We start from the raw sequence: 27,936 nt of genomic DNA, 5'->3' as shown, positions 1-27,936 counted from the left end.
TTTCAAGTAAAAAATTCAAATGATACAGAGTAGTATGTATTATTGGTGTAAAAACAGGCACAAAATCAATTCATAGCATTTTTGGAAGGCTTTTCAAAAAATTTTAACAGCAGCTTCATCTCGGTAGTTGGATTTGTAAAGAGGAAAGGGAGAACCATGTTTGCAACCAAGTTTTCAAACTTTCACATCATTGCATTTTCTTACTATGTGCAGATATTCCTGTTATAGTGAAAATTCAAAGATGTACAAATACCCAAATGTGTACAACATGAATAGAAGAATGGGATTGAAATGTAATATTCAATCTACAAGGTCAATAGGTATAATTTTCATAAACCTTTCAACCTTTCAAGATTTGCTATATCTGCAATTAAGCACTTATGGGTGAGAACGAGGAAGAGGGAGGGGTTGTATGAATGTTATAATGAAATTAGATGTCTTATAGAGAAGAGTATTTGTTTAAATATACTGACCTGAAGGATTGTTCTGGGTAGTGCCCCTAAATTCTCAGGGACATGCACGGAATATGGAGATAGCTCAAATATGGGGACAAAATCATTACTATCCAACAGCACAATGCTGACCGTGGAGGTGTCAGTTCTGGGGGTACTGCCCCGATCTGTTGCCTGAACAGTTAAAGAGTAAGTAGGGGTCTTTTCTCTATCCAGTGGCTTAGCCACAGTGATGGCACCTGTGACAGAGTCAATCCGAAATTCCTGATTGGCATTCCCATCAACGATGCCATAGCGAACCTGTCCGTTTGTGCCTTCATCTCCATCTGCTGCGTACACTTGTATTATATCTGTTCCTGTGAGCGTGTTTTCATTCATCTCCACTTGATACAAAGCCTGGGCAAAAACAGGGTTGTTATCATTGATGTCAAGCACCATCACCATGACCTCTGTAGACGAGGAGAGAGACGGGTGACCCTTGTCTGTGGCCACCACGGTTAGAGTATAATTAGACACTTCTTCTCTGTCCAGTTCTCCAGTGAGCCTCACTTCCCCATCGATGGTCCCAATGCTGAACTTGTTTCCCAAGGGGTTCAGCAGGGTGTACTCAATATAGCTGTTTGGGCCGCTGTCCGGGTCCGTTGCTTGAGCTTTGAAAACAATGGTATCAATGGGCGTGTTTTCTGGAATGTATGTCAGTTTAGGGGAAAGAAATGCTGGTGGGTTGTCATTCACATCCAGCAAAATAATGGAGACTTGAGCAGTGCTGGTGAACCTGGAGGCCGGAAGCGGTGGCAGGTCATGCACCTGAACAACCAGGTTGTAAAAGGACTGACTTTCCCGATCCAGAGCTTTTAGGACGGTCAGCACACCATTCTTGTCAACTGTAAACTGCCCGAGGCTGTCACCTGAAGCAATGCTATAAGCCAACTGGGAGTTGATGCCTGAAATGAAAGGGGAAAAAAAGAAATTTTCTTCCATGTGTGCTGATTGCCAACTGAGCTGCCGCAAATTTTTTACACTATGAAATTGCATATTTGATATATGATGCCTCCAACCACACCTTATGGATGATTTAGCTGCAGTTAATTTTCTCTGTCAGTAACACATATTGCATAATTCTTTTCCTGTTAACATTTGATCTAAAAAGATGTTTACAACCTGGCGAACAAATGATATATATACTGTTTGCTATTTACTACGGTGTTGAAATGTTAAATTACACAAGTAAAGAGGAAAAAATATTCCAGAGAGTGTATATTTTTTCTACACATTTCCTTATTTCTGTCACATAATTCCTGAAGGTTGAACATTAATGGTGCCACACTCTATATTATTAGCCCAAAATTTATAACTTCAGTAATTTATGGAGGCCGACACCAATTTTCAGAGGAGGGTAATAAAATTTTCTAATGTATGGCATTAGTCATGGATGCTTTGAGTCTACTTTTACATTTCTTGTCAGACCAATAAATACTTTTTAATTCCTATTAGGCACCTGGCTAATGGCCTTTGTGAAAATAATTCTCTTTCAAATTTTATTATGTACAATTAATGTGTTTTAAAAATATTATTTAAAGGAAATGTCAGCAGTAAAATTATACATGAAAGGCTACACATATAAATGCTCACACTATTATTGGGCTGTATTTACATAGTATTTTATCTATTTTTCCTAGAAACACATGTTACTTTTTAATTAAAAAATGATAAATACTTTTAACAATAAAGATAAATTTTAAAAAATTGATATATAAATCCTCATTTCAGAAACTGATTGTAGACATTCTTCTCAAAAAGATGATGTGGAGAATGGACCAAGCTCTTGTTTTAGTAAGTCATTTACAGGAAAATAACAGGTAAGCAGTGAAAACAAAGAAATACAAGATTTCCTGACCCACAGTAGTGTTTTCTTCACTGACCCAGCATGCCTTTTACATTTTCATATTTTATCATAAAGATATTGGGATATTATAGGGTATTAAAAGACTTGCTAAGAAATATATGGTGTAGCTAGATAACCCATCCTTAATAAAGATTTTATATTCTGGGATTTTAAACCAGGGAAATTTTATTGAGTTAATAAATTGCTTACAAATAGCTCCTATATTTCTGAAATTAATTTCAAATATTCAGGTGTCAGAAATGATATTCACTGTTTGCCAAGAGTCTTCTAGAACAATTTGATCATCCTTTTTCTCTCCTTTGAAAAATACTTTCTCAGGATTCTATGAATACTTGAGTGACCTTTTTGCCTTTTCTTAAAACTCATCAAGTTCCTCACAAAGGCAAGTTTAGTTGAATAGTATTTTTTTTTTCTACCCGGGAGGGCCTGCCTGTTCTTTGGTAAAAAATGCTAAAATTACTCTTTTCCGGTGATTTCATGGTCTCTACCTAATGTGCTTTGTCTATATATTGATGCAGAGAACAAATATTTATGAAGAAACTTTCAGGCACTGGCTTATTCACAAAAATGTCTAAGATAAACAAGGGTTGAGTAGATCTTTGAAAAGGTAGGTTTTCCTCCTCACTGTGAGTTGTGGCTTTTAATCTTTATAGTTTATGACTACTCACAAGTGAACAAAGCAGAGGTTATAAAGTTCAAAACACTTAAAACTCTGAGGACCAGGAAAAATATGAATAAATAAAGCTAATGGAGGCCAGTCAATTCAACAGCAGGAGATAAAGAAAATTTTAAGATCTGAGTAGAACAAGGTCAATAGCTACTTCAACTCCTCGACTTAGAATTCCACAGGTGTGGGGGGAGAAAAGCACCATGATAGAGAGTCCTGCAGGAAGCCACCGCTTTCCAATACTGTCAGGAGAGTGCAACAATGAATGCAGAAAGCCCATGGACCTTGGGCATTAGCAGGGCTGACACTAAGCATTGAGTGTTGAGATAGTGGTGGCTCAAGGCAATTCCCTAACCTGATAATCCTTTTACTGTTTACCAAACTTTACCTTTGATATGTCTGTATGCATTTATTTACTTGTATATTCAAGTAAATACAATGTGGACTGGACCAGAGGTCAGTGTGCTCTTCACAAAAGAGACACTCCCTGACCCCTAATGCCTTCTAAATTCATATTTCTTGTATAGCATTTTCATTTGTGCATCAGCCCCTCCTTCAGATCCTGAACCCTGCCATGCAGATCACAGCAGGGTCCCCCCAAATTACTTTCTAAGGAGATATATATATATATATATATATATATATATATATATTTAAAATTAATTTGCTTTAATATTAATATATATGTATATATTTAATATATATTTTAAATCCAATTACTCTCTAAGGAATTTTTTTCCATTTTCTATAGCTAAATCTATCAGTGAATACTGAATTCTTATTCTTTGAGGCACAATTATATCAAGAGAAAGTTGTGAAAACATCTGGATAAAAATAATACCAACAAGCAGAGTTATAAAATTTAGTTCTATGCAAGCCTATAAAATCTTTCATGCCCAAGGTCAAAATGAAAAATACCAACAAAATGACACATGGCCACCAAGTGATGGTCTAGCATGTCTACATGAAATAAATCAACTGGAATGTCCATGTGTATGCTGCTTCCTTGAGTAAACAACTAAATCACAGGGGCAACCAGAGAACCTGATACTGAGATTATATAGCCAAGCAGCAAACAGCAGAACAACCTCTTTTTTAGGGAAAGAGTTTGGTGGGGGAGGTTGATGGAGTAAGTTTAACTTTAAATAGAATTATGAAAAAGAAAAATTTGATTACATAGTGAAATTCATCATGACAAATACATTAGGCAATACTATTAAAAATAAACTGAGGATCATTATCTTTGAGAAAATAAACAGAACAATATAACTACTGCTGCACAGATATGGCAGCACCATCTAAGAAGCAGGTCTCAGCTCCGGGACTGGACCCTCACTGCCTCCATCAGGCCAGGGAAGCCTCTACATTGACTTTGCTGAAAAGAAAAGGCCTTTCCACTCCTGACAAGTCTAAGTGATGCTGGGCATGTGCTCTCCATCCACAAAATTCACGTGGACATATGGAAACTCAAAACTCTCCCTGAACATTTGTAGCATCCGAAAAAGAGCTCAGGCCATTTCTCTCTCTCTGCTCTTTGCATCAAATATTAGAATCATGAAACAGTAAATACATTATTTTAAATTCTATAATTTATCCAAAGCACTGAGACTTGAATCTAGTGGGCTTTCACAGCCCACCAGATCCTCAAATTTAAAACAGTCCAAATTCCTAACATTTGTGTTCAATATTCTGAAAATGGTTTGGTTACATGATTCTTTCTGGCAGTTTTATTGTGTATGTGTGGTTGTATTGCGTTTTGGGGGATTTTTATTTTTTATTTCAGTCTCACGAATAACTTAGTTCCAGAAAACGTAGCACGTAACTACAGATATATAGTTCTGTTATAAAATGTGTACACTTATTCACAATATGAAAACCATTCACAGGTCAAATGACCTCCGCTGTGCAGCATACATATAGATGTGAATTTATGAGGCAATAATTACAATCATTTTATTCTCAAAATAGCCTATGACTCCCCAAGATTTTGAAGACTATAAGGTTTATTCCTAAAGTAATAAATAATTATCAAAGCCATCATATTTCCATAAAGCTTCAATTTATAATAGTTTAACTCAAAATAGTACTTTTTAAACTGTGTGCATGGAAGCCTTGAGATCAGTACATAATCTACTTACCTTGTGAAAACAATAAAATATTTGCTTTATTTTTATTAAATGATCATGTAACCTAAAATCTTAAGTTAACCTCTTGGAGAATTTAGATAATGATAACAAAATATTTTATATTTATGATCATATAAAACGTATTCATCTAAGAAGATGACAATATTACCTCCTCAGGAACATTTTGACAGGGAGTAAAATGAATGTATTAATTTTAGAAAGTCTACACAATACTGTTTGCAAAATACTTTGAGAACTATTTAATGTAACTGAGTTGGCAATTTTACGCAAACAAGGTTACCCGTGTACAGTCTTATCATTATCTTTGAAATTCAGAGAGAATAGGAACTGTGTCCTATATTTTAGGTCAAGGTACAGGAAATTACACTGATAAAAGTATTCAAAACTAAAACAATGGGGAAATGTAGCTTGATTTTTTTTTAATCCAACACAATTAAAGGGGGAGGTGGGGGGAATCTATGAAAAGCAACTTGAAGTCAATGGTTAATGGATGTCTATGTGTACATGTGCATGGCCTATCCCAGCATATTTTCACAAAGAAAGTTTCTTATTTGTTATTTTCCCAGTTTCCTACATTTTTAGGCATGAGGATAAATGAACTGTATCTCAGAAGAGCACCACAATCCTATGAAACAATGGGCCCTCCCTAACCCGTAAGAAATAAATCACAAAGAAACCTGGCACAAAATTCTTCATTACAGAACAGAATGGACCAATCAGTCACAAGGACAAATAAGAAAATATTCCTATCCAGGGAGCAGGTAAACTAATTAAGGCTATAATAGAGAGATCAACTTCTAAAATAGAGACTAACCTCACTTGTTTATAAATGTCTATTTGGAGCCGATCCACAGAGTGGGGCTGATGTACATACAGGAAAGAAGCAGTCTGCAGCGTTCCTAGGCCAGGACCGTGCCAACTTAACACTGCACTCGACGAACGTTGGTTAATGTTCGTATGACTAGTAATAGCAGTGGTACTAGTATTACAGCCACTTCTATCATTTCTTTTTCCTTTTTTTTTTTTTTTTTACTTTCTATTTTTTGTTTTCTATCTTAGATGTAATCATGAGTCCAATATTAATTGTGCTTGAATAAGAGGAGAAAACTTTAAAAAGGACTTCAAACAAATTTTAAAGAAATCATTTCCAATTTTGTGGATTGAAACATATAAAATACTGATACTTTTTGCCCCCCGCCCTCCATCTCTGTAAAGGACATTTCTAGACACTCCTGACAGGGAACTAAGTATAGAGCAGAAGGTTGAAACACAGTGATATTCTGCAATTACATAAATCAAGTTAGGGAGAGTCAGGAAATTCTAAATTAAGATTGATATGCCTGTGTCACTAGGCATATCCTCGGGCTAGGGACCTATTTCCTCTTCAAAGGACTGTCCCTTGTTTTCCCTACTGACTGGACATTTAGCTGCATCCAATGCAGGGAAAACAAGGTAACGACTTTCCCAACAGTTTAGTTAATGACTGATAACCTGCACAATGTTATCACTAACAATAAGTTATCGGACATATGTCCTTACAAAGCAGGTTTTAGAAGGAAGGCCAGGGGAGTCATATTTTGTTTTGTTTTGTTTTGTTTTGTTTTTTAAAAAAAGCTTATCAAATGCTTTTGTAATGAATAAAAATCAAATACATGGAAAGTCTAGATTTAGCGAAAAATCTCAATTTGATTTTATAGCCTAAGAGCTCTGAGACTGTCCTTCGAGTCAAAGCCTGAAAGCTTGCCAAAATATTATTAGCAGGTTTCAGGTAGAAATACAAAACTAAACATACATTCCTAAGTATTTTTTGAAGACTTTGGTTTTACTTTTGCTTCCAAATTTTATTCTTTTTACATTAACATAATATATGTAAGTAACTATTTTTATTTACCTGACAAAAACCTACCAAAATGTTGTTTTATGATTTCTATGTTACAAAACTGCAATACTGCCACACTTCTTTGGGGGGCGGGGAAGATAAAGATGATAAAGTTTATAAAACAATAACAATGCATGCTGCCTGTCATAAATAAGAATTTAACTGAAAAATTATTTAACTTGTTTCACCCTCTATAGCTAAACTATAGATCTATTTCTTAACTTTGAACCTATATTCACAAAATGCAATTTTGTGACAGCTGAACAATGTAAATAAATATAACATAAACCCAATAATATTTTTAGTAAAGTTTTTTAAGTATATAAAACAAAGTACATACCGTCATCTGCATCGGTAACATTAAACACAAGAACAGTAGATCCTAGAGGTAGATTCTCCATTAAAGATGTGCTATATGAACTCGAGCTGAAAATAGGTGGGTTGTCATTTACATCTAGTATATTGAAATAAACCCTGATGGTAGTAAATTGTCCCCCACCGTCTTCAGCTCGAACAGTGAGGATATAATATTGCTGTACTTCATAATCTAATATTCGAGTCAAATTAAAGACTCCAGTAACTGGATTCAGGAAAAATATGCCATCTTCGTCATCTTCATTCACACTATATGTAATTTCTCCATTCACACCAGAGTCATCATCTGTAGCTAAAATAGCTGCTACCAAAGAACCTATCAAAAAGAATAAATCAACAGTCCACATTAATGGGGCATGGATATTACTAAGAAAATACACACACAAAACCAAAAAATTATTTGTACAATGGAATATTTTAACTAGAGAATCACTATGAAAATATAATGAACACAACACTCAGCTGATTTCTATGTTAACACTGATACCAACATTCCCAAATATTAACATATAGCATAGTCAATATCCAGTAGATCTTACGTTGCAGTGTAAATATTCTGGGTATGCATGGACACAGACAGTAGTGTACTGAAGGCCTGGAAAGGGCGGGTGTAGGATGGAGGGAGTCAATGGGAAAAAACAAACAAAGCTGGCATCTGTAATACTTTCAATAAAAAGATAAATTTAAAAAATATTCTGGTACTAATACCACTTCTGACATTATTTTGCTATCTGGCACTACCAATTCATGACCACATATTGATGAATTTAGGGGACATGAAGGAGGGTCATTGCTAGTGTCAGGATTGGGCATTCCAAGAAATAGTACAGACGTATGCCAAGGAGGTACCACTTGACAGCTCAGATGGCCACTGCTATAATTAAGCAAGGGAATAAATGTGATGGGAGTTTCATGAAGAACAGGCTCACCTTGGCGAGTGAGGGGAAAACTGCCGTGAGGAAGTGAAGAGTCTTCTATAAATGCTTCTTTCCTTGTCAAATGAGTTTCCAAAAATATGCCTTACTAGGCAAACACACTCCAAATGTGACTCAGAATAAAATTTCAATTTTAGGTAAGAATTTCCAATAATGGGGATGAAGCGAACACATAGATACTGCATACTCAAACTCAATAATCACAGCATCATATGTTCCAAGAGGCAAGACAATAATTCAGGATTCTTATCTACTCTCTTTATTGAGCACCTGCTCCTTTTCAAGCCCCACTTTAGTGAACTCAAATACACATTCTAAATGAACCTTCACCCTAAATCTAATGGGAGTTACTGTTTCCATTTTACAGCAGGAGGAATGGAAGCTTAGAGAAATGAATTAACTTGTCCTTAGTCACATAACTAGTGAGGGTTAGAACCACCTTTCACAGGTTTCCTTATGCTTTTTCTTTGCTCTTTCTATACACAGCAGCATAATCACAATTGACATTTCTAAAGTGGAAAAACAAAATCGAAAGTGCGGCTGCCCAAAAAATTAACAACCCATGTCACAAGTACTTTTAGAAACAGAAATATCAGTAACTAGTAATCAGATGAAGGACTAACCTCATTTGCTCTGAAAAGTCTAGCAATTTGCTTAGGAATTATAGCAAAGATAGCTAATAAAAAACTTGAAAATCCAGCATATATATTTTTATACCTAGTAGCAGATGATAAAAACTAGTCACTAATGAAGGGCAGTTAAAACATAGTCCATAACTGGAGTCAAATGTGATCCTTGCAAAATACACCTAAGGGCGCGCCCCTACCTGGGGTTGTGTCTTCTGGGATGTCGAAAGAGTACACAGGCCTGGAGAACTTGGGCGAGTGGTCATTCACATCACTGACAGTGATGTTGATTCTCATATCAGAGGACTGGAGACCGTCATCTGCGCGGACCAGCAAGGAGTATTTGGAACGGCGTTCTCTGTCCAACCTCTTGGTCGCTATCAGATCTCCGGATTCAGGGTCAATGCGGAAACTATCATCAGCTCCACTAATGATGGTGTATGTGACGAGAGCATTTGCACCCTAAGAAAGAAAGACCAGCATCTGAACTGTCAGAAGTGGAACAGTTAGGGCACCGCTCCTTAGGCTGAGTATGTGGTTGACAGTGAGAGGCTCTGGACTTAATTTCATACGATGCTATAAGGTTTCAAAAGGTACAGGCTAGTGTAGTAGGTTACCTAGCCAGTCTTTCACCATTCACTCATTAAATAATATAGAAAATCTCAATCTTCAGGATTAGTTATATTTTTTAATTTATAAAATATACATATGGAAAGGAGTAAAGCTGTCACTGCAGATGGTGTGCTAAAGGCTTGCCCTTTGCCAGGCCCTGTTACAACACTATGAGATATGAGTTCTCAAAGGAAGACGCGGGGTTCTGAGACACTAGCTAACTTACACATTGTCACACATAAGTGCCAGTGAGGATTTCAAACCCAAGTCTTCCTGACTGAGCTCTGTGTTCCTTCTCATTCAGCAGGAAAAGGTACCTAAACGGGGCAAGGGCTAAATGGAAGAGGTTCGCAAAAAAGCACCGTAAGAACCAAGGAGAAGAGAGATTATTTTGAGTTGATTTATTAGGAAAGATATAATGGAGAATGTGCAGAGTTGGACTGGATTTTGAAGAATTTTTTTTAAAGCAAAGAACATGAGAAAATGTTTGAGTATGAGCAAAAGTGAAAGGGAAGAATGACATGCTTGGCTTACTCACCGTTGAGCAGGTTAGTTGTATGGAAAACATTAAACAAAAGAAGAAAGTCAAGCTAAAATACGAGGTTATGGGTCTATGTTGGAGAATCACAATCATAGCACACATTAGCTTGAATTCTATGGCCAAGAAACCACTGAACTTGTTTGAGTTGGAAACAGTCTTTTAAGGCTATTGATAGAGCAGAATGGACAAGAGTTGGGGGAGGACAAGAAGAGAGATGGTGAGGAGTTTGAGCCCTAAAGACTGGAGCTTCATTTCCTCAAGGCAAAATGTTTGCACTCTGTATTCTTTGCAGGTTCCAAGTCCCCTTTCTATAAAATGAAAGCAGAGATGATTTCTTGGGTTCTCCCAAGTTTTTGAACCATGGCCCTCAGAAACTTTAAAGTATGAACTAGGAAGTTGGCAGAAGGAATGGAAAGTTGAGAAAAAGAGCACATTCATTAAGTGTTTATTACGTGCTAAGCACTGCTCTGAGCATATCACTTCATGGGCACTAAATGACTTAATCCTTAAAGGCAATCCCCTTAGATACGAACTACTACTATCCCCATTTTGATGATAAAGAGTCTGAGACAGGAATTGAAACCCTGGCCTCTTTCTCCAGAACTTAGTCTCTAAATCATCACGTGGCATAATACACAGGACAAATCAGTGATATCTGATAGGTTATTGGATATAGAAATAACAGTAACAATACTCTCATTTGTTCAGCATTCCCATAGTCTCATGTCCTTCTTTTAACAAGATCATGTGACGGGTAAAAGTGAAAGAAAAGAAAAATAATTAATTTCAAATTACTTTAGCTAGGAATTAAAATACTACTCTTGCTAAGGATAAGATCTGTTTTGGTGCAGGAGAAACTATGCAGTGATATATGGCATGTTAAGAGACTGAAAAATAAAATCATAGAAATGTGGCAATCAAAGAGTTGAGAAAAGGTTTGCAAAAATATCTGCAGGTCAATATGCATACATGACAGTGAAAATCACAGATCTGTTGAGAATTTAATTAGATTAGATAAAGGAACAGCAGTGTAAGGACTAAATATAAACAGCTGTGTAAGGTCGTTTTAAGAGTGGAAAGAAGGAACAGACATATATGTATATAAAACACATAGACACAGAAAACAGTGTGGTGATAACCAGAGGGAAAGAGGGAGGGGAGGAGAAGGAGGGCAAAGGGGGGATAAGTGGGGACAGGAAGAGATTTTACTTTGGGCGATGGGCAGCCAATGCAGAGTTCAGATGTTTTGTTGAGTTGTACACTTGAACCTGTATAACAGGTTAACCTGTTTAACCTATTAAACAATGTCATCCCAATAAACTCAATTAGAAAACAAAACAAAAAAAAGTGGGAAGGAGAAGCAGCAAGGTTGAGGAAGGAGGGAGGGACCTAGGAGGAAACCCAGAGGAACAGCCTGCCACAGAGGTTAAAGGAAGGTTTCAAGAAAGAGTAGGTTTTAACAAAGTCAAAATAAAGAAATTAAGGAGGATTGAAGTTAAAGCACCCACCTAGATTTGATGATAGAAGATGCTAACTCCACAGCATTTTAAAATCTGTTTTAAACTTATCTGTATTTTGTTGAAATTATAAACAGGTTGACTTAGATCTTTTAAATCATGGGTGATGTAATTGAAACACTGAGTTAAATAGCCTACAGTGTACTGGTTGAGATGTGATGCTCTGGAGCTGGTTTTCGGGTGCAATCTCTGCTCCACTACGTACCAGTTGTGTGTCATTGGGCCATGACTTAACCTCTATGAGCCCATTTCTTTGCCTGAACTATCGGGATGATAATATTCCTCACCACACCCCATAGGGCTGTTGTGAGGACTGAGTTAATACATGTGAAGAACAGAGCATAATCTCTGAGAAACAGCTAAGAATATGACAATGTTAATTATATTTATTCCTATTTTTAATATTTTCTTTTAAGTAAATATAGTGTGTCAAGTATATTTGATGACTAAAATGTCTGCAAATGAGTAAATCAAACTACATTTAGGGTTGCTATATATCCCAAGGAAAACGTGTTTCCTGATTTTCTATTCTACATAAATATTAAGTCTTGACATTGAGGTATAAGTAATGTTAAAACTGTTGACTTCAAAAATTACACTTTGATTTAAATATACTCACCTGAGACAAATATATCCTTTACTGTTGTTAACCTCTAGAAATTTAGTTATTATATAGGCAGCTAAAAACTCTTGAGAAAGATGTTAGGAAGAACACACATTCAGGGTGTGTAGGAATAGAGAGGGCTGATGTGACAAGAAATGACAACAATCACAGTTCCTATACATTTGTTCCATCAGAATTAAATATGTTTTATCCTTCCCAGTCAGCAGATACACAAGACGACAATGTCTAACAGTTGCGGGCAAAAAACACTCTTCCAAAATGTATGTTTAGTGGCATTTGCTATATTTAGTACTGCATTCCCCAAGCCAACCTTAACATTTTGTAAATTGAATGCCTAAAAGCACATTTTAATTTAGAAACTGCTGAGTTTAACATATTGCCTACATTTATCTTGTGTATTCAGGTGTACATGGAGTACCTAACGTATTTATTGTAATTGTACCGTCTAACAGAAACATTCTATAAGAATTTGAGTCTTCTAATCTGACCACATCCGGTTCTATATTTCACAAGGAGTTCCGTTATTCTCAGACAGCAATCCAGGTAGGAAAAGAGCTATTTTCAGTTCTCACTTCTTGAGATGGTATTTGGAAATTAAGGGAAAGCAAAGAGACAAAAATACATTAAAAGCTATTACACACATGGTCTAAAATTTAGAAATGTTCTGTCTCCTAAAGTATGATAATTCTTCTGAACTGAAGCAAAGGTATCAGGCTCTATTGATGAAACAAACTTTTTTTCCTACTCAAAATCAGATGATGTGGTGAATTAATCGTTCAAGTGAGTATCTGAAAATGTCTGGCCAAGAGGCATGATTTAATTAGGTCTTTTGAAAAGCCTATTTATTTACTTAATATCCCAAATATGCGGTATCGGCAATACCACAAGAAACAAATATCGTATTTCAGCTACAGCATAGTGGAAATAATGCTGTTTAAAAATATTTTACTCTCCTGAGGAACCTCAGAGACAAAAGCACGTGAAAGGAATTCTGAAAGTAAATAGCTATAAATTGCAAATGCATTTCACATCCTCAAGTAGTTTCAAAAACAAGTATGGCACCATGAAACAAAGCTTGAGTATCCTGGCCCATTACAGGCAATAATAATTCTGTTTATGGAAAGAAACAGGAGACTCAAAAAGTCACGTGCTTCTGAAAGATGTATATCTTGAGCCAGCACATGTTTCAGATGATATTTAAATTAAGTTTAACATGTACATGTTGCTTTCTAAAACTGAATCCCTGGCCCAAGCATTATTCTCCAGTGCCCGACTAGAGTGTCTCTAACATACTAATACAGTACTTTTCTGTTTGGTTTCATTATTAAGAAAAAATGTACAAATAATAAAAAAAAATATATCAACACAATTTGCTGATGACCTACATAATCTTAGCGTTTTAAAGAATTCCATTAATCTCTCAAAATCAATCCACCATCTGGGTAGCTGTGTAACAATTTAATGCTGATGTGAAAAAGGCTATAAATGGAGCCATTTCTAAAGGGTGTCGGAGCTGCCATCCCGGAAAAACTGCCTTTCGGGTCTTAAACTGGGAATATTTGGGATGTTTGAACCGGGCAAAGTAACCTGTGGATGGGCCAAACCAACTCTGTCTTACAAACTGTTACAAAGTGACCGGGATAGCAGCCCGCCTTGCCCACAAGGACCGATGTTCTGGATGTTCTTTACACTCCATCACCAGCCATGCATAGCTAATGGGTAACCTAGCCTGTTAACAACAACAGAAATTCCTCTCTTCTATTCAGGTAATTATTTCCTTTTCTTTTCTCATTAAAACTCCTTGCCTTCACACCATGATCAGAACATCGTTTGGGTTTCTGCCCGCATCTGTGCTCCCGGATTGCTTTTTTTTTTTTTTTTTTTTTTTAATCTCAAAGGCTTGTAGCATCTCACTTTGGCTTTTAATTTTCAGGTTAACACTGACCCCAGACTCCAACCCCCACTAATACTCCTGCAGATATACAATTCATGGGGAGCTTTTACTTGCAAGTCCTTACAGAAATGGGAAGGTTTAACTGGAAGTGGTATCAACTAACGATGTCTAAAATGGAGCTCTTTTGACACCTAAATTAAATTTTTTTTTTGCATGCACCATAGAGGAAATAAATGCTAGCTCTAAAATCAAACCAAATGAATGAGAGGCTTACCTCAATTGGTAAGTAGAAGCCCTTGAAATGGAGCACAGAGAGACTTTCTTCTGCCCAGAAGTTAGTAAGCACATTTTAGAGACTGTCTCTGAACCTAAGTAGGTTTCTGAAGCTCAATGTCCATACCCCATTTTTACCTCTTTCTCCAACGGCCTGCGGCACCCTTTACTTCCTTGTCCAGACTAATTCTCCTTTCTTCCTCCTTCTCTCTCTCTCTCTCTCTCTCTCTCTCTCGCTCTCTTTCTCTCTCTCTCTTTCCTACACCATAGCTCCTTACTGACCTACGGGACGCTCAGAATAGAAAACCAGACCAAGATAGACTAAGAAAAACAAACACAGATTCTGGCAGCTGCCTTTGGGGAAAAGCCAGTCTTAGGCAAAGGGGAGCCAGCGAATGTGTCCGTCCCTTGGACTAGAACAGAATTAAGGAATCTACCTACAGATTTCCTTGACCCTCTCTCCAGCATCCTGATGGGTTTGCAAAGGAATTTAACTATTGGAGGACATATGATCCTGGCTATTCCAACCTATTCCAGTGAATACACCTACTGGTTTCTGAGGGGTTTCTAAGGTTCACTGGGAAACTCCTACAGAGAACTTTTTAAAACAGAGAGAGAAAGACCAGGAAAATGCAGGGAATTAGCCCATAAGCTTTACCAAGTCATACCTGAGATTTTTCCCCGGAAAATGGACTGGACCAAGATCCATCAATTTATGTTTCTTTAAATGTTTCAAAAAACCTTTCAAACCTCACCCAGTCTGTCTCCAGATAGTTTTAAGGATCATCTAAAAGATCCCTTATGAAATTTGGCATTTTGGGAAGGATTAAACGAAGAGCTTATAACTCTGATTAAACAACATAAATTAAACTGGCCGACCATGTGTACTATGAACTGGCGATTCTGGCTAATCAACTAAAATTATTCAAAAAAGAGAAAAAGACGAAGCTGCCAAATCATGAACTTACAGCTCAGCATAAGCAATGAGGTCAGACCTCCCCAAGGTCTCTTAGACAAGGGAAGAGAGAAGTCTGTTCTCACTTTAAAAAGTCAAGTCACCTTAAGAAGGAGATTTGAGAGACTGAAATGGGATTTAGAAAAAGAAAAGAAACAGAAGCAAGCACAGGGCTGCTCCAAGGACAATGAGAGGGAATTTCCCCTTCTCCTTATTAATACTTTAAGAGAAACTAAAGTTACCATAAAAGGGGGAATCACTAAGGCCCTGGCACATACTGGAGCTACTTCATCTATTCTTAACCACACCCCACTAAGTTGGCCTCTCCCTCAGAGTAAAGCTCTGTACAAATGGTAGAGATATCTAATCTACCAATGTCTGTTTTGTTGTTGTTGTTTTAATCCTCACCCGAGGAAAAGATCGATTTTTAGAGAGAGTGGAAGAGAGAGGCTAAAGACAGAAAGAAATATCGATGTGAGGAAAACACATCGATTGGTTGCCTCCTGCATGAGCCTGACCTGGGCCCAGGCCAGGGAGGAGCCCTGCAATTGAGGAATCAAACCGGGACCCTTTGGTGCACAGGCCAATGCTCTATCCACTGAGCAAACTGGCTAGGGCAACCAATGTCGGTTTTTTAATCGGAACCTGTTTTCTGCTAACTAGGGAATGATATGGGCATATGGGCAACATATATTTTTACTAGTTCAATCTTCCCCAATTCACTAGATAGGATGAGACTTTCTTGAAACCACTGATGCTCACATATCCTTCTCCCTGAAGGGTGAAATGTATTTAGAGTTAAATGAATCAGATTCTAAAGCAGTTTGGAAAATAATAATTTTCAAAGGAACCTCCACAAGAGAAAACTAATCTTGAGACTGACTGAATGTTTGTTGCAGGATGTTACAATCCAACTTGGGACCTTTTCCGGTACAGATATTGGCAAAACTAATTCAGTCACTACAGTATTTCGCTTCTACCTAATATTCACCAATATCCTTTAAGACCTAATGCACAAGCTGGAACTAAGCCCATTCGATAAGGTTACTTTAAAGGGGGGGCTTATAATTCCATACAGGAGCACCTAGAATTCTCTTGTCCTCCCCGTAAAGAAACCCAATAGGAAATGATGGAGATTTGCACAGAATCTCAGAGCTATAAATAAAACAGTTATTCAGAGAAACCCCATGGCTCCAAATCCACTGTACCCTATTATCAGCTATCCCGTAGACTGCTAATATTTTTCAGTGATAGATTTATGTAGTGCCTTTTTCAGTATTCCTGGTTTTTTATTTATTTTTTATTTTTATTTTTTTAAAAAAGGCAGTAACTACCTCTTTGTTTTCACCTGGGAAGAAGGGAGTTTACTGGGACAGTTATGCCGAGGGATATATGAGATTCCCACTTATTTCTCTTAGATATTAAAGGTTGATTTGGATGATATTGAATTTCCCAGAAATTCCACTCTAACACAATATGTGGATGATTTACTTTTATTCCCTAGGACATATTAGACTCCCAAGAGGATGAAATTTACCTTTTACAACAGCTAGCCATAAAAGGAATATAGGGTCTCAAAGGACAAACTTCGATTCTGTTTACCTCAAGTAAATACCTTGGTTATCTAATATCTAAAAATGGGCTACAAATTAACCCTGAGAAACTCAGAGTAATATCCTTTCCTCTTCTAAAAACAAACAAACAAACAAAAAACAGCTTATTCTGTATTAGACTAGACAGTGTCACAATTAGATTCCAAATTTTTCATTAATAGCTCAACCTCTATATGTCTGATTAAAACCAGATTGACCTGATCCATCCAAGTAAAAGCTCCAAAGAAAGAATTATTTAAAGATCCTGCTCTGGGATACCATATTTATAATACCTCTTAATACATGAAAATAAAGGAAATGCTTTGGCAGTTTTAACTCAAAAACAGAGATCATCTGTCAGAGGAGAGGGGGGTTGCATGAAAAAGGTGAAGGGATTAAGCAAGAAAACCCAAAAACCTTATAGACACAGACATCAGTATGGTGATTACCAGAGGGAAAGGAGGTGAGAGGAGGTAGAAGAAGACAGAGGGGGTATAAATGACGATGGAAGGAGACTTGACTTGGGGTGGTGAACACAGAATACAATATACAGATGATGTGTTATAGAACTGTAGCCCTGAGACTTATATAATTTTATTAACCAATGTCACCCCGATAAATTCAATAAAAAATGAAAAAGGACCTATAAGATATTAGAGTCAGTAGCCAAGGGGTTCCCACCCTGCATGGGGCTACCTCTGCTACTGACGTGTTATGCAAACAGAGGCGATAGTTATGGACTCTCCTTTATTTATATTCCTCATTCTGCTGCATCTGCACTGAACACTCATCACACTCCACATTCCTGTCAGTGGACTGGGTTCCTATGAAGTACTCTTGCTTTCTGTGCCTAACGTTACCTTAATTCGATATAGCAGCCTTAACCCAGCAACATTTCTACCTTCTCTGCGGGTTGAAGGCATCCACGATTGTGTTTTACTAACTGAGCACCTTCTTGTTCCCAGGAATGATTTATTGGAAACTCCTATTGATCATGCTGACTTAATTTGGTTTACAGATGGAACTTATCTGAAAGATGAACAGGGACATTACCGAGCTGGATATGCAATAACATTCATGGTGGACATAATTGAAGGTTCTTATTTACTTGCATAAGATCTTCCCAGTGAGCTGAATTAATTGCTCTAACTTGAGCTTGTCAATTGGCCAAAGATCAAATAGCCAATATTGACACTGATGGTAGCTATGTTTTGGGTGCAGCTCATGACTTTGGAATGTTGTGGAAGCAGCAAGGCTTCTTAACCTCTTCAGGGCAGCCCATAAAGCAGAGGTGGGGAACATTTGGCCCGTGGGCCATATAAGGCCCGAGATATCATTTGCTCTGACCCCGCCAAGGCATTAGGGGTGAGTTAATTAAATGTTTGACCTAATATAGCAGGCTAAGTTTTAAATTGATAATTTTGTATGGCCCTCGAATGATGTTATAAATATCCTAATGGCCCTTGGCAGAAAAAAGGTTCCCCACCCCTGCCAAAAAGAATGGAAAACAAGTTGCAGAATTATTAGATGAGTTATAGTAACTGAAACAATTGGCAATCATCAAAATTCCAGGACATTCTAATGCTGCCACCATGGAAACAAAAGGAAATCATTTAGCTTTTGCTTAAGCAATCATTTACCCCGACCTGGGAATACTCCTTGCTCCCTATGAAGTCAATAAAAGACTCTCTTTCACAGTTCCAATGGACAGTGACAGAAGAAGAGAAGAGGATATGGCAATAGAAAGTGGGACCCTTTGACCCAGACAAACTGATATATTTTGGACCCAATCAAAAGCAATCTTACTTATAGGGACTCAATGACCTATACTTCAACATGTACATGAGCTAACATGTTTATGATTTCATGGAGCAAACAACATTACTGGAAACCTTCTCCTACTGTAGCTCAGAGTGTATAGCAAATGTTCTATCTGTCCAAAATGTAACCCTGGAAAATCACTCCGTGGCTCCCACGGTCATGTCTCACTTCCGTTAGGTTCATTTGAGATCGGTAATTGGATTGTATCTAAATATCACCATCTCAAGGATATATATATATATATATATATATATATATATATATATATATTAGTTACTATTTGTAAGTTTTCTCACAAGGGATTACAGGAAAGCAACTGTCTTGTTGATAAATGGTTATTGGAAAAAAAATTCCTGATTGGGGAATTCCAGTTACATAGCGACCAAGGTAAGATAGGCAGTTATATAGACATGAGCAGAGCAAAGACAATGGGTCATCAGGGTGGAAAGCCCTGGCACCAAGCAAAGGACAATTGTAGGGTGGGACCTCACCCTGAGAGATCGTTCCTTCCTTAGCATATCACTGGTCCTGTGGTTTGGACCCCCGGACCTTTCCTTCTTAGAGGTAACATCTAGGCCTCATTTGTATTTCAGTTCCAGGCCCAAAAAAGCAGCAAAACCAGAAAAGCAACACCAAGGCTGATGTCAGGACCAGCTTCACTGAATAATGACCCCCTGCCCTGGCGCCCACCAATTAATCCATGGAGATCTAGACCCTGAAAGGACACACCTGGAAAGCTGCTGAATATTCTATTGAGATCTTCTCCTCGGACCTCTCCTAAGCTTCCCACCCTTAAAACCCTTAGGACCAAGGACCCAGCACGCTCTCCCTGCCAGGAGCACGCCTGAACCTTTCTCTTCCCTTACCCTTTCCCTTCCAGGTTCATTACTATTAGCTTCTTCAATCCCAAACTCCAAGGGCCCTTCCTTTACCTCTATAACTTGTTTCCTAAGCCCATTTCTTCTAGGAATTAATTTTTCTACCTCTGTGATTTACCAAATAAATGTTCTCTTATATTTTGGGTCTTGGCTCTGAATTCTTTCCTAGCTAGAACTCAAGTACTGAGGTTGCTGAACCGAAGTCCAGTCTGACCCCACTGGTCTAACACATGAAGCCATTCCTGCTACAACACGGGGACTCATTTCACTGGGCAAATGGTGCAATCCATCTGTAACGTTTGGCCTATTCTACAGCATTTTCACTGTGCTTGTCACCCTAGTCCTCTGGATTGTACAAACTCAAATAGGTAAACTTTTAGAAGCTTTGAATCACCCTTGGTCACAAGCTCTCTCTTTAGTGTTCCTCACCTGAGAACTGCACCTTTTGGTAAACACAGCCTTTCTCCTCATCAAATAGTCACTGGTCACTCTATGTATCAATATTCTATTGATCCTCCACAAGACCTCCCCTAATGCCCAGCCTTTAAACCCCCTGAAAACAAAGGTTCCCAGCATCTTCTCTCTCCAGGGAGCATGCCCATGCCATTCCCCCCTCCCACCATCTCCTTCTCCATCCCCCATAGGCACACTTCTCCTAAGTCCAAGGGACCACACAAGACTTGCAACCAAGGGAATAATGGGCAGCTTCGGATCCCCCCCCCCATGGGCAGCTGCGGCTCCCCCCCCCCCGCCGCCCCCCCCGAGCTAACCTGTCTCCAGGCCCCATTTTCTCTGACTTCCAGTGAGCCAAAGCAGCCCAGCCTAGGTTCCCCTGGTGCTTCTTCTATGCCCTTCCTTGTTTCACTATCCTAAGTGTATTTTTGCTTCAGTCAATAAATTCTTCAGTTGATAAAATCAAGTTTTCCAATACTTCTGAAGTTTAGCTTAAGGTAAGAAGGTTACATTCTCGGATGTGTGTTGGGCTTAGTTTAAGGAGAAAGGGGATGTTAGTGTCTGGACAGGTGATTCCTCTTTCTCAAACACCATAACATGAATTAACCCTTTTACCTAGCAAGGAGGAGAAAACAGGCCATGGACTTCCTTCATGGGGAAAAATATAAATTACAAATTATATAAGTTTCTATGACATTTGGAGCATGATGATTACATAGCTAAACTTAAGATATAAATATAGAAGATATTAATCTAAGTTATGCCCCCACATTTCACATTCACCACTAGGCAAGAAGTTTCTGTTTATTAACAAAATTGAAAAAGTCATTAGATTGACTAGATAATTTCCTTAATATATAAGGCTATTACTGAATTATATATTTTGTTTTACAAATATGTACATTAAATAAAAATTATAAAATAACCTTAACATTTTTAAATTTGAAATAATTTGCTTTGTTTTAAATCCTCATCCAAGGACATGTTTTTATTGATTCTGGGTATCTAATCTGAAACCTAGATATGTGCCCTGACCAGGAATGGAATCTGCAACCTTTTGGTGTATAAGACAACACTCCAACTAACTGAACCACCTGGCCATTTTTTTATCTATAATAATAAAAGCATAATATGCAAATCAACTGAACCACGGAACAGCAGAACGACTGTCCAGATGACCATCCAGAAGACCATGCTATGACACACACTGGTGCCAGGCCTACCAAGGCGGGTGTGATGTAGTTGGTTGGAGGGGCTCCGCCATCACCCCACCATCACCCCTGCAGAGAGAGGCCCAGGCCACCTGGCCAGTGGTGCTGCAGTGGGTGGGTGGGGCCTCCCTCTGCAAGAGCAATTGATTGCGAGGCTCCCAGACTGCGAGAAGGCACAGGCCAGGCTGAGGGACTCCTACCCCCGGACCCCCGAGTGCACAAATTTTGTGCACTGGGTCTCTAGTATTACAAATAAAAACCAATCCTTAGCTGCTATAAGATAGCAAATCTAAATAATAAAAGCATAACATGGGGATATTTTTATTACTAAGAATTAAAATAATTTGGCTAAGAAATCTAAAATGCAACTAGAAATGAAGTTGTGAATTGCTGATCCAAGGAAAATTACCTCTCCATAATCTCTAGATTCACATTCTTACAACACATTTCAACAATTAATGTCCTCTTTGAAAAAGAACACACACTGCTTAGCCTTAGTTATTGGGTAATAAAAGTTGTTAACATGTAGCTGAAATTGGATAGATCAGTGGAATACTAGGTTTCAAAAATTCAGACACAGGCTCCGAGGTACCTCGTCAGCATCCATGGCTGTGAGCTGCATAATCTTAGAGCCATCTCCGATGTTCTCCTCCACCGTGAGATCCAGCATGTCCGTTGGAAACACGGGTGGATTGTCATTGATATCCTGAAGTGTTATTTCTACCTACAAGGAGAGAAAGGAACAATGTGTGAATGATCTACATGTCTGCAAGATACAAATGCAAATGTAGACGAGAGACAATCAGGCCTTCCAGAAAGGAACCAGGACCTTCATAAACAACGTCCAAACAACAGAAAATAGCCCAGAGGCAGTGTGAACTCTTTACAGAGTAAATAATAAATCCAAGTAAAAATTATTTGACTTGTTGATAGTAACTGATTGTAAATGGTCGCCTTGGTGTTTATACAAAAAAGGTTCACTGATCAACTGTCATTTTAATCCCCAGATTTGTGCACCAGTGTGTCTGTCACCCAACCAGTAAATGTCACTTGTCACACAGATGAAGTGGTGTACAATTTCCTCTTCAAATGTTTACAGATTGGCAACTGATGTCTGGGGGAAATAAAGAAGTTCCCATTTCGTTTTAAGAAACACTCAGCATTTTGCCTTTTAAAGTCATCCTTCAACCTGTAGGGGAAGGAAAAATACAAGCATCTTCTTTTCTATTTTCACTCCTATCAGCACTTCTTAATGTGATGAAAGCTAAGCAAGCATTCCTTTCAGGTGTCCTGTTTATATAGATTGCAAATATTACAGCTCTCTTTGAAAGATCTTAGGCAGTCATTTGTTTGTTTCCCTACCTAAGAAAAATTGTTTGGAAGGATTTGTGAAGTCCATATAATAACTTCAAACCATGTGTTTCCTCTTCTGAGCTATGTGCTAAAAGCTGAATATCTGATAAGAAAAGAGAAGACAGCTGCTAATAAAAGTGAAAGTTTTCCCAGTTGGGTCACAAAATTAAGCCATGATGAAAAATCCACCCATCCATTTAGCTGGGATATAACCAAGACATTTTTCTCAAAGGATGAAATGTCATCTTTTATAGTTATATTGTAAAAACTCCACCAGGTCCAAGAATGATGAGGATGAATTTGAGCAAAGAGGAAAGAGCAAAAGGATTCTGATTTCTCCTTTCCCCAGAGGAGGGTAGGGCCAGGGATGGGGGGATGGGGGGATGAAGGAAGAAGCAACAGCTAAGATTCTCATTATTTTGTGTCAAGGAATGAGTGGGAAATACAGGAGAGCAAGACATGTAAATGGATGAGCAACTGAAAAAAAAACACACCCAGAAAACAGTATACAAAGTTAAGTACTAAATAATTATTATAACTTTAGATCCACCTTTAAATAGGAGGGTTTGGATCATAACCAACGACTCAGATTAGTCTAGGGCAGTGATGGCAAACCTTTTGAGCTCGGCGTGTCAGCATTTTGAAAAACCCTAACTTAACTCTGGTACCGTGTCACATATAGAAATTTTTTATCTTTGCAACCATGGTAAGACAAAGACTTATATTTTTGATGTTTATTTTATATATTTAAATGCCATTTAACAAAGAAAAATCAACCAAAAAAATGAGTTCGCCTGTCACCTCTGACACACGTGTCATAGGTTCGCCATCACTGCTCTAGGGGATGATTACACAGGAAGTCTCAGCAGTTAGGCACCTGTCTGTCTGGTTTTGGCTAGCACCATCTTCTACCACTTCCTTTAAGGAAAGGTCCAGGATGGCCACCACTAAAGCTTATAAGGAGAGTGTCCAGCTTCTTTGCACGGTTGTAAATATATTTAGCAGGAGGTTTTGCTGGTTCTGCGACTTACAGTATTAGCTGGGTAAACTTGAGCACTTAATTTCTTTCTTTTTTTAAAAATACGTTTTTATTTATTTCAGAGAGAGGAAGGGAGAGGGAGAAAGCAATAGAAACATAAATGAGAGAGAAGCATTGATTGGCTGCCTCTTGTGTGCCCCCTGCTGGGAATTGAGCCCACAATCCAGGCATGTAACCTGACTGGGAATTGAACTGTGACCTCCTGCTTCATAGTACGATGCTCAACCACTGAGTCACACTGGCCAGGGGAGCACTTAATTTCTTAACCTCATTCTCTTCTTAATATTGGGGTAATAAGAGCACTTTATGAAGACTAGATTTTGGTGATGTCAGAAAAATGCTTATCACAGAGGGAAGTGTTTGAGGATTTTCTATGCATATATGGGTCCCCCACACATTGGCTAATCTTTGAACTGCCTTACATCTTGCCCTTGGCAATTACCAGCCTGATAATTCTAGGTCTTAACATGTGCTTGGCCCACTCTTAGGTCTATCCATTACAGTGCTCTCTTTGAACTAAGACTGGTATGATTTATTTTGAAATGTTATCATATAAAACACAGGAATCAAACGCTGTAAGTTTAAAGAAGGTATATAGAAACAAAAATTAAGACATCATTTTTAAAAACTCCTTTCTTTCTGTACAAATGAGATCACCTTAAATAATATAGACACTGGCTATTATTGATTTATTTTAAAATGCCAAAATTTTAGGGGGCTCTTTCCCCCTCCCCACATGGGATTCTGTGCTCATTTCTCAATAAATTTCCACCTTTTGCTATAAAAATAAATAAATAAATAAACAAATAAAGCCAAAATTTTAAACTATTCTAAAATATTATTCCTACACACTATATATATATATATATATATATAGAAAAATACACTCCATTCTTTTAAAATACAAACCAAAAATCATTGCTTAGCTTTCAATGCTAGCATTGCTCCTTTAGTGTGTAATATTTATCTTTACATTTGTTTAGACCTGAAATAAGTAAAATAATTGCATTTAAATTTTCATTTTGGAAAAAAAAATCACATATTGAATTCAGAAGCTCCCCTTCACAAATGGTTGTATTTAAGTAAAACAAATAAAAGCTGCCAACGGCTTCCATAATTTAAGTGCAGAGGGAATTTTCAAAGTATCAATTCTGAAAGTTTGTGAAAATTGACCCTCCAAACTGGAAGAAACCTTATACCAGGAAGATAAGGCGCGTGCATATTTCATGCCTGCCTATCAAACGCTGACCTTGTGCCCTTCAGGAGGAACATATGTGGTTTCACCAGCTACAATTACACTGGCAGTTGGTAGCTTTGTGGTTGACTTATTCATAACAAAAACATCAATTGTAGCTAACGGTTGAGCCACAGGCATTGCCCATGGCCATCACCTCTGTCACCATTTAGGGACCTTCAGAATAATGTCTTTCTTGGCTGAGACAACTGATCTCTAGGAAATGAAACCCTGGTGAATGAAGAATCATATTTAGGGACACAAATATGGTTGAAATTAAGGGGACTAATGAGCAATTAATTTAAAAATTGTCTATGAGGAAGAACCAAAATGGTGGCATAGGCAAATGCCTGTACTTGCTGCCTCCCACAACCACATCAAAATTACAACTAAAATACAGAACAACCATCATCTAGAACTACCAGAAAGCTGGCTGAATGGAAGTACTGCAACTAGAGAAGTAAAGAAGGCAGCATACTGAGACTGGTAGGAGGTAGGAGGGGAGCAATGGGCAGGTCCAGCACCTGAGTGTGCCGCTTTCTTAATCAGGGGGGAGATCGTCTCTGTGGAGGCCGCCCAGAGGAGCAAGGGTCCCAACCCCACACCAGACGCCCAGCCCAGGGTCCCAGAGCTAGAAAAAGAAGTCATTTCCTACAGTAAGAATTATGGGCTGTAAAAACCACTGGGGATTGGAGTTCAGGGACACAGAGGCTACTGGAGACCCAGCTGTTCCTCTTACAAGGCCGGCACAAAAACTGAACTTACAAGTTCCCACTGCCTCTGAGCTCCAATGCCGGGCAAGGCTATGAGGGACTCAGACACATATGAGGAGAAACTGGACTGTTTGGCATGAAGCAGAAACTCGAGGGCAGCTTTCTTCCAGATGAAGGTGCTCTCAGAGATCTTTGTTCCTATGCTGGGACCTCCTCGGTTACAGGGCTGACTGGCAGCCATTTCTGTTTGCTCAGGTGATTCCCTGAGACCCCACCCATCCAATTTACAACCCCACCCAAAGCTGTGAGCAGCAGCTTTTGCATATGAATGACCTGTCCTTATTCAGGTGGAAACCTGTCAAACGAGCTGCAGCTGGGTCAAGAAGCCCCAAACCTATCAATAAAAGGCCCCAGACCCAGCACCAACATCAGCCTGCCTTGCTTCACAGCTGGGCCTCATCTGGGAACTTCCAAACCCAATACAAAGAGGAGGAATCTGCAGATCTCTCTGTAGCTCCTGCTGTGTTGCTCCAGACAGTGGCTGACTTTGCACCTCCCTGGAGACCCAAAAGCCGGTGTACCCAGTGGTCAGTATCAGACCATACTAGATTACAACTCTTCACATCCATAAGTGACACACTCAAGGGGCAGACTCAGTGAGCACCAAAGCCCCACTGAAGCAAGTCCTGCCCCATATGGGTTTGTCCTGCACAGCAGCTCTCCCACTGTAGTCGCAGCTGGTCCTCACAGTCAATTGGCCTGCAGGTCAATTCCTCCCAGTGACACCAACAGCAATCAAGGCTCAACTACAGCAAGACTGTGCACACAGCCCACAAAGGGGTACATGTAGAGTGTCCACCTCAGGTGATTAGGGAAGCTGAGCCACTGGGCTCTATAGAACATCTACTACACAATGCCAACTTAAGGAAACTTAGCAGCTTTACCAAATACATAGAAACAAACACAGGGAAGCAGCCAAAATGTGGAGACAAAGAAACATGTCATAAATGAAAGAAATGTAAGAAAGCAAACTACTGGATATAGAGCTCAAAACCACAGTTATAAGGTTACTCAAGAACCTTCTAGAAACCTCCAAGGGGACTTAGTGAGACTTTCAAGGATCTTAGTGAGAATGCCAAAAAAATGGAAGAGGACCAGTCAGAAATTAAGCATACACTGACTGAAATAAAGAATAATATACAGAGATTCAACAGCAGACTAGACTGCAGTGGTCACCAACCTTTCAGACCTCATGGACCACCGGTTGGCCACTGCTGGACTAGAGGATACCGAGAATCAAATCAACAGTTTGAAATATGAGGAAACAAAAAACACCCAACCACAAGAGCAAAAAGAAAAAAAACAAGAATCCAAAAATATGGAGATAGTGTAAGGAGCCTCTGGGAAGACTTCAAGTGTACCAACATCCAAATTATGGGTGCCAGAAAAAGAGAGAGAGCAAGATATTAAATACCTATTTGAAGAAATAATGACAGAAAACTTCCCCTATCTGGTGAAAGAAATAGACTTACAAGTTCAGGAAGCACAGAGGACCCCAAACAAGAGGAACCCAAAGAGGACTACACCAAGATACATCATAATTAAAATGCCAAGGGCAAAAGACAAAGAGAGAATCTTAAAAGCAAAAAGAAAAAAGTAGTTAGTTACCTACAAGAGAATGCCTATATGATTGTCAGCTGATTTCTCAACAGTAATTATTCAGGCCAGAAGGGAGTGGCAAGAAATATTCAAAGTTATGAATAGCAAGGCCCTAGAACTAAGATTACTCCATCCAGCAAAGCTATTTAGAATTGAAGGTCAGATAAAGAGCTTCACAGACAAGAAAAAGCTAAAGGAGTTCATCACCATCAAACCAGTATTATATGAAATGCTGAAGGGTATTCATTAAGAAGAGGAAGAAGAAGAAAAAGGTAAAGATAAAAATTATGAACAACAAAGTGGCAACAAATATATATCTATCAACAATTGAATCTAAAAATCAAACAAATAAAAATCAGATGAACAGAATAAACTGGTGAATGGAATAGAATCAGGGGCATGGAAATGGAACAGACTGATGATTCTCAGAGGATAGGGGGTGTGGGGGGTTGGAAGAGAGTAGACAAAGATCTTATATGCATGTATGCATTACCTATGGACACAGACAGCAGGGTGGCGAGGGCCTGGGGCGGGGCAGTAACCGGGTGGGGGGAAATGGAGGGACATCTGTAATAATCT

General features: G+C 38.5%; 1 protein-coding gene across 3 annotated transcripts in view; it reads right to left on the bottom strand.

The window, feature by feature from the left end:
* FAT4 (FAT atypical cadherin 4) overlaps window positions 1-27,936 on the bottom strand; it is a 198,994-nt gene that overhangs the window by 104,770 nt on the left and 66,288 nt on the right. For all 3 annotated transcript variants that reach the window (XM_070415161.1, XM_070415159.1, XM_070415160.1), the window contains exons 2-5: window positions 21,952-22,083; window positions 9,188-9,449; window positions 7,392-7,742; window positions 474-1,396 (exon numbers count right to left, since the gene is read on the bottom strand). In XM_070415161.1, coding sequence (XP_070271262.1) covers window positions 474-1,396; window positions 7,392-7,742; window positions 9,188-9,449; window positions 21,952-22,083 — 1,668 coding nt within the window. The remainder of the gene's footprint in view (window positions 1-473; window positions 1,397-7,391; window positions 7,743-9,187; window positions 9,450-21,951; window positions 22,084-27,936) is intronic.

This window comes from Myotis yumanensis, unplaced genomic scaffold (assembly GCF_028538775.1).
Source record: "Myotis yumanensis isolate MYYU_CA2020_CCGP unplaced genomic scaffold, mMyoYum1.0.hap1 SCAF_5, whole genome shotgun sequence".
Lineage (NCBI taxonomy): Eukaryota > Metazoa > Chordata > Mammalia > Chiroptera > Vespertilionidae > Myotis > Myotis yumanensis.
The sequence above is the reverse complement of the archived record's forward strand: the minus strand, read 5'-3'. Positions and strand labels throughout refer to the sequence as shown.